This window comes from Bubalus bubalis, chromosome 16, assembly GCF_019923935.1.
Source record: "Bubalus bubalis isolate 160015118507 breed Murrah chromosome 16, NDDB_SH_1, whole genome shotgun sequence".
NCBI lineage: Eukaryota > Metazoa > Chordata > Mammalia > Artiodactyla > Bovidae > Bubalus > Bubalus bubalis.
In genome coordinates, this window is record NC_059172.1 from 64286277 (window position 1) to 64294578 (window position 8302).

At 41.6% G+C, this 8302-nt stretch overlaps 1 protein-coding gene across 1 annotated transcript; it reads right to left on the minus strand.

Annotated features, from left to right (window-relative positions):
• Nucleotides 1-519: 519 nt before the first annotated feature.
• Nucleotides 520-1376, minus strand: LOC123465012 (NADH dehydrogenase [ubiquinone] flavoprotein 2, mitochondrial). The gene has a single exon (XM_045163000.1). The coding sequence runs from the start codon at nt 1331-1333 to the stop codon at nt 584-586; it is 750 nt and encodes a 249-aa protein (XP_045018935.1). The 5' UTR covers nt 1334-1376; the 3' UTR covers nt 520-583.
• Between the last annotated feature and the right edge of the window lie 6926 nt (nt 1377-8302).

Sequence of the window (8302 nt, forward strand, 5' to 3'; positions counted from 1 at the left end):
CTAGAACATTTCCTCACAACATACACAAAAATAAACTTAAAATGGATTAAAAACCTAAATGTTAGACTTGAAATAAAATTCCTAGAAGGGAACACAAGAAGAGCACCTTTTGACATAAATCATAGTGTGTGAGATGTTTTTCTAAGAGAGACTCCAAAGGCTGAAACTATAAAAGACATGGATTTACTTAAAGTAAAAGCAAATATATAGTTACATCCAGAAACACCACAGTATATGAAAACCTTCAAGTTTCATCTTTGCAGCCACATCCATTTCCCTTCTGCCCTGATTCTCTCCTTAACCCCTAGAAAACACTAATTTTTTCCTGTATTATTAATAATTTTAATAATTTTCCTGTAATAATAATAATTTTGCCATTTCAAGAATGTTACATACATGGAACCATGCAGGATGTAACCTTTCAGAATTGGCATTTTTTGCTCAACATAATTATCTAGAGATTCATGAAGGATGTTGCACTGTATCAATAATTCATTTTTTTTTTTTTTTTTTTTTTTTTTTTTTTTTTTTTTAGGAGATTCATATTTTATTTCTCCACTGACATATTTACAGCGAATATAAATTAAAGGCCTGCTTGCACACCAAACCCAGGTCCTTTTGGTGGTTCAGTCAAAGAGGTAAGACCTCCAGCTGGCTCACAGGAGAAGCGTCCACTCCTCGGCCCAGGTTTTGGGCTTTTGCCAGCCTTCAGTTCATCAATAATTTCTTCAATATCTTTAGGTGTCAGATCCTCATAGTAGTTGTCATTTATTTGAACCATTGGTGCATTTACACAGGCCCCTAAACATTCGACTTCTATAAGAGTGAAAAGTTTGTCAGGTGTAGTCTCTCCAACCTTTATTCCAAGTTTTTTCTGAATGGCTTCCAGTATGCTGTCGGAGTTTCGGAGCATGCAAGGTGTGGTAGTGCAGACTTGAATGTGATACTTTCCAACAGGCTTTCGATTATACATTGTATAAAAAGTTGCTACTTCATACACTCTCATTGGAGGTACTTGTAAAATTTCTGCAACCTTGTTCATAGCAGAGATGGGCAGCCATCCATTCTGTCTCTGGGCTAAATCCAGAACTGGAAGCACAGCTGCTGCCTTATGCCCTTCTGGGTAGTTTTTCACAATGGCCTCTATCCTCTTATAGTTTTCTGGTGTGAAATCAAATGGAGTATCTGGGTTATTCTCAGGAGTATCTCTGTGCACAAATAAGGCTCCTCCAGCTCCATTCTGAACAGCTGTCTTATGCAGATTTCTTATATGTTTTCCCCAGTGGGCGGCGAGGCCGGCCGCGCGGGCCCGTAGCGCCACGGAGAGGAACATGGCTGGCCAAACTGCGGGCCTCCGGGCCTCGCCGGGCACGGTCCCGAGCAATAATTCATTTTTAATGCTAAGTAATATTCCACAGCATGGATATACACTGGTTATTCAACTACCCATTAATTAATCACTGTTCACTCATCTGGATTTTTTTCTATTTGAGGGTATTACAAATAAAGCTACTACAAACACTTATGGACATGTTTTTGTGTGGACATAAGTCTTCATTTCTCTGGAATAAGTTCCCAGGATGCAATTTCTGGGTTGTATGGTAGTTGCATGTTTGCTGCCGCTGCTGCTAAGTCACTTCAATCGTGTCCGACTCTGTGCGACCCCATAGATGGCAGCCCACCAGGCTCCCCGGTCCCTGGGATTCTCCAGGCAAGAACACTGGAGTGGGTTGCCATTTCCTTCTCCAATGCATGAAAGTGAAAAGTGAAATTGAAATTGCTCAGTCGTGTCCAACTCTTAGGGACCCCATGGACTGCAGCCTACCAGGCTCCTCCACCCATGGGACTTTCCAGGCAAGAGTACTGGAGTGGGTTGCCATTGCCTTCTCCGAGTTGCATGTTTAGGTTTTAAAGAAACTGCCAAACTGTTTTCCAGCCGGTCTATCATTTTGCATTCCCAACAACAATCCAGGAGAGATCCAGTTTCTTTGGAATATCTTCAGATTTGGTATTATCACCATTTTTTTTTTATTTTTAATATCAGCCATTCTGATAGATTTCAATATTGACCATCTAGTGATGTCCATGTGTAGAGTCGTCTCTTGTGTTGTTGGAAAATGATGCTTATATGACCAGCGTGTTCCCTGACAGAACTCTATTAGCCTTTGCCCTGCTTCATTTTGTACTCCAAGGCAAAACTTGCGTGTTATTTTGGGTATCTCTTGGCCTCCTACTTTTGCATCACAGTCCTCTATGATGGACATCATCATAACACCATACCATCAGTTTTGTTGTTAGTTCTAGAGGGTATTGTAGGTCTTCATAGAATCCATCAACTTCAGCTTCTTTGGCATCAGTGATTGGGGAATAGACTTGGATTACTGTGATGTTGAATGGTTTGCCTTGGAAACAAACAGATATTATTCTGTCCTTTTTGAGATCATACCCAAGTACTGCATTATGGATTCTTTTGTTGACTATGAGGCCTACTCCATTTCTTCTAAGGGATTCTTGCCCACAGTAGTAGATATAGTGATCACCTGAATTAAATTTTCCTATTCCCATCCCTTTAGTTCATTGATTCCTAAGTTGTTGAGTTCACTCTTACCATCTCCTTCTTGGCAACATTCAATTTACCCCTATTCATGAACCTAACATTCCAGTTTTCTATACAATATTATTCTTTACAGCATTGGACTTTAATTGCAGCCAAAGATGGAGAAACTCTATATATCAGTAAAAACAAGACCAGGAGCTGACTGTGGCACAGATTACAAGCTTCTTATTACAAAATTCAGGTTTAAATTGAAGAAAGTAGGGGAAACCACTAGGGCATTTAGGCATGACTTAGATAAAATCTCTTATGATTATACGATGGAGGTGACAAATAGATTCAAGGGATTAGATCTGGTAGACAGAGTGCCTGAAGAAAAATGGAGGGAGGTTTATAACATTGTACAAGAGGCAGTAACCCAAACCATCTTAAAGAAAAAGAAATGCAAGAAGGCAAAGTGGTTATCTGAGGAGGCTTTACAAATAGCTGAGGAAAGAAGAGAAGATAAAGGCAAGGGAGAAAAATATACCCAACTGAATGTAGAGTTCCAGAGAATACCGAAGAGAGACAAGAAAACCCTCTTCAATGAATGATGCAAAGAAATAGAGGAAAACAATAGAATGGGATAGACTAGAAATCTCTTCAAGAAAATTGGGGATCTCAAGGGAACATTTCATGCAAGATGAGCAAGATAAAGGACAAAAATGGTAAGGACCTAACAGAAACAGAAGAGATTAAGAAGAGCTGGCAAGAAAACACAGAAGAACAATACAAGAAAGGTCTCAATGACCTGATAACCATGTGGGTGTAGTAACTCACCTAGAGCTGGAGATGCTGGAGTGTGAAGTCAAGTGGGCCATAGGAAACATTACTAAAAACAAAGCTAGTGGAGGTGACGGAATTCCAGCTAAGCTATTTAAAATCCTAAAAGATAATGTTTTAAAATTGCTGCACTCAATATGGCAGCAAATTTGGAAAACACAGCAGTGACCACTGGGCTGGAAAAGGTCTGTTTTCATTCCAATCCCAAAGAAGATCAATGCCAAAAATATTCAAACTACTATCCAATTGCACTCATTTCACATGCTAGCAACATTGTGCTCAAAATCTTTCAAGTGAGGCTTCAGCAGTATGTGAACCAAGAATTTCCAGATATACGAGCTGAGTTTCGAAGAGGCAGAGGAACTAGAGATCAAATTGCCAACATTCACTAGATAATGCAGAAAGCAAGGAAATTCCAGAAAAAACATTTACTTTTGCTTCATCGACTATGCCAAAGCCTTTGACAGTGTGGATCACAACAAACTGGAAAATTTTGAAGAGATGGGAGTACCAGACCACCTTACCTGTCTCCTGAGAAATATGTACCTGGGTCTAGGAGCGGCAGTTAGAATCAGATATGGAACAATGGACTGGTTCAAAATTGGGAAAGGAGTGCTTCAAGACTATATATTGCCACCCTACTTATTTAACTTATATGCAGAGTGTATCTTGCAAAATGTTGGGCTGGATGAATCACAAACTGGAATCAAGATTGCCAGGAGAAATATCAGCAACCTCAGATATGCCAATGATACCATTCTAATAATAAAAAGTCAACAGGTACTATAAAGTCTCTTGATGAAAGTGAAAAAGGAAGGTGCAAAAGCTAGTTTGAAACTAAACATTAAGAATCTGTTCATGGCATCTGGTCTCTCACTTCATGGCAAGTAAAAGGGGAAAAAGTGGAAACAGTGGCAGGTTTTATTTTCTTGGGTTCCAAAATCACTGCAGACTGTGACTGCAGGTATGAAATTCAAAGACACTTGCTCCTTGGAAGGAAAACTATGACAAAGCCAGACAGTGTATTCAAAAGCAGAGACATCACTTTGAGAACAAAGGTATGTATAGTCAAAGCTGTGGTTTTTCCATCAGTCATGTACAGATGTGAGAGTTGGACCATAAAGATGGCTTAGCATTGAAGAATTAATGCTTTCAAATTGTGGTGCAGGAGAAGACTTGAGATTCCTTGGACTGCAAGCTGATCAAATCAGTCTGTCCTAAAGGAAATAAACCCTAAATATTCATTGGAAGGACTGATGTTGAAGGTGAATCTCAATACTTTGGCCACCTGATGGGAAGAGCTGACTGTTTGGAAAAGACCCTAACTCTGGGAGAGATTGAAGGCAAAAAGAGAAGGGGGTGATAGAGGATACAACGGTTGGATGGCATCACTAACTCAAAGTACATGAATTTGAGCAAACTGGGAGAAAGTGGAGGACAGAGCATCCTGGCATGCTACAGTTAATGGGGTCACAAAGCATCAGACACTACTTAGAGACTGAACAACAACAACACTCTGATAGATATGCTGTCATATTTCACTGTGATTTTAATTGGCCTTTTTCCAATGGCTAATAATGTTGAACATCTTTTTATGTGCTTATTTGTCATTTGTGTATATTCTACAGTGAAATGTCTTTTAGCTATTCAGTTCAGTTCAGTTCAGTTCAGTTAAGTCTCTCAGTCATGGCCCACTCTTTGCAACCCCATGAACTGCAGCATACCAGGCTTCCCTGTCCATCACCAACTTCTGGAGCTTGCTCAACACAAGTCCATTGAGTCAGTGATTCCATCCAACGATCTCATCCTCTGTTGTCCCCTTCTCCTCCTGCCTTCAATCTTTCCCAGCATCAGGGTCTTTTCCAATGAGTCAGTTCTTTGCATTAGGTGGCCAAATTATTGGAGTTTCAACTTCAGCATCAGTCCTTCCAAATATATTCAGGACTGATTTCCTTTAGGATGGACTGGTTGGATCACCTTGCTGTCCAAGGGACTCTCAAGAGTCTTCTCCAATACCACAGTTCAAAAGCATCAATTCTTCAGTGCCCAGCTTTCTTTATAGTCCATCTCTCACATCCATATATGGCTATTGGAAAAATCATAGCTTTGACTAGATAGACCTTTGTTGGCAAAGTAATGTCTCTGATTTTTACTGTATTGTCTATGTTTGTCATAGCTTTTCTTCCAAGGAGCAAGCGTCTTTTGATTTCCTGACTGCAGTCACCATCTGCAGTGATTTTGGAGCCCAAGAAAATAGTCTCTCACTATTTCCATTGCTTCCCCATCTATATGCCGTGAAGTGATGGGGCTGGATGCTATGATCTTAGTTTTTTGATTGTTGAGTTTCAAGCCTGTCTTTTCACTGTCCTCTTTCACTTTTATCAAGAGACTCTTCATTTTCTCTTAACTTTCTGCCATAAGGATAGTGTCATCTGCATATCTGAGGTTATTGGTATTTCTCCTGGCAATCTTGATTCCAGCTCGTGCTTCTTCCACCCAGCATTTCTCATGATGTTCTCTGCATATAAGTTAAATAAGCAGGGTGAAAATATAAAGCCTTGACTTACTCCTTTCCACATAGTCAAAGGCTTTGGCATAGTCAATAAAGCAGAAGTAGATGCTTTTCTGGAACTCTCTTGTTTTTTCCATGATCCAACGGATGTTGGCAATTTGATCTCTGGTTCCTCTGCCCTTTCTAAATCCAACTTGAACATCTGGAAGTTCACAGTTCACATACTGTTGAAGCCTGGCTTGGAGAATTTTGAGCATTACTTTACTATCGTGTGAAATGAGTGCAATTGTGCAGTAGTTTGAGCATTCTTTGGCACTGCCTTTCTTTGGGATTGGAATGAAAACTGACCTTTTCCAGTCCTGTGGCCACTGCTGAGTTTTCCAAATTTGCTGGCATATTGAGTGAAGCACTTTCACAGCATCATCTTTCAGGATTTGAAATAGCTCAACTGGAATTCCATCACCTGCACTAGCTTTGTTCGTAGTGATGCTTCCTAAGGCCCACTTGACTTCACATTCCAGGATGTCTGGCTCTAGACGAGTGATCACACCATCGTGATTATCTGGGTCATAAAGATCTTTTTTGTACAGTTCTTCTGTGTATTCTTCCCACCTCTCTTAATATCTTCTGCTTCTGTTAGGTCCATACAATTTCTGTCCTTTATTGTGCCCATTTTGTATGAAACGTTTCCTTGGTATCTCTAATTTTCTTGAAGAGATCTCTAGTCTTTCCCATTGTACTATTTTCCTCTATTTGTTTGCATTGGTCCCTGAGGAATACTTCTTATCTCTCCTTGCTATTCTTTGGAACTCTGCATTCAAACGGGTTTATCTTTCCTTTTCTCCTTTGCCTTTGCTTCTCTTCTTTTCATAGCTATTTGTAAGGCCTCTTCAGAGAACCATTTTGCCTTTTTGCATTTTTTTTCTTGGGGATGGTCTTGATCCTTGTCTCCTGTACAATGTCACGAACCTCCGTCCATAGTTCATCAGGCACTCTGTTTATCTGATCTAGTCCCTTGAATCTATTTGTCACTTCCACTGTATAATCAGAAGGGAGTTGATTTAGGTCATACCTGAATGGGCTGGTAGTTTTTCCTACTTTCTTCAATTTAAGTCTTCTATTTCTCTCATTCTAGCTTGTCTTTTATCTTCTTAACAGGTTCTTTCACTGAGTTTTAATTTTGATAAATTTCAGTTTATCAATTTTTTCTTTATAGGTCATCCCTTTGATTTTAAGTTAAATCTTTGCTTAGTCCTAAACCTTGAAGATTTTCTCCAGTTTTTTTCTTCACCTTGATTTTTGTATATTCATCCTTTTTCTGTGACTTTGCTGAACTTTTTTATTGATTCTAGATTGTTTTTGTAGAATCCTTGGGGTTTTCATATATAAAATCACGTCATTTGCAAATAGGGCACAGGTGGCTGCGATGGGCATGCTAAAACGCAGGCAGCTGCGACGGGCGCTCTAAAACGCAGGTGAGAGGAGCCACCCCACGTCCGAGGTCAGGGGCAGAAGCGGGAGGACCCCATGCCTGAAGGGCAGTGGCCAAGAGGAGCTACTGCGCATCCGCGGTTGAGGGGGCGTCCAAAAGGAGATACCCAGCGTCCAAGGTTAGGGGCCGCGATGAGAGGAGTTACCCCGCATCCGAGGTCAGGGGCCGCGGCCGGGAAGAGATACCCCATGCCCCAAGCCCTAGGCTGGGGTGGTGGGGGGGAGGAGCAACACCACGCCCCCATGCCTGAGGCCAAGGGCAGAGGCCTGGAGGAGCAACCCCACGCCCGAGGCCAGGGGCGGTGGCCGGGAGGACCAACCCCACGTCCAAGAAGCCGTGGCTACACGGGCGCAGGAGGGCCTAGAGGAGCTGTCCCACGTTGAAGATCAGGAAGGGCGGCAGTGAGGAGATACCCCTCGTCCAAGGTAAAGAGCAATGGCTGCACTTTGCTGGAGCAGCCGTGAAGAGATACCCCACGCCCAAAGTAAGAGAAACCTAAGTAAGACGGTAGGTGTTGCAAGAAGGCATCAGAGGGCAAACACACTGAAACCATACTCACAGAAAACTAGTCGATTTAATCACACTAGGACCACAGTCTTGTCTAACTCAATGAAACTAAGCCATGCCTGTGGGGCAACCCAGGACAGGCGGGTCATGGTGGCGAGATCTGACAGAATGTGGTCCACTGGAGAAGGGAATGGCAAAACACTTCAGTATTCTTGCCTTGAGAACCCCATGAACTGTATGAAAAGGCAAAATGATAGGATACTGAAAGAGAAACTCCCCAGGTCAGTAGGTGCCCAATATGCTACTGGAGATCAGTGGAGAAATAACTCCAGAAAGAATGAAGGGAGGGAGCCAAAGCAAAAAGAGTACCCAGCTGTGGATGTGACTGGTGATAGAAGCAAGGTCTGATGCTGTA

What these genes read in the sequence shown, in the direction of transcription:
- LOC123465012 (XM_045163000.1), bottom strand. Translation starts at nt 1,333, where the DNA reads ATGTTCCTCTCCGTGGCGCTACGGGCCCGCGCGGCCGGCCTCGCCGCC.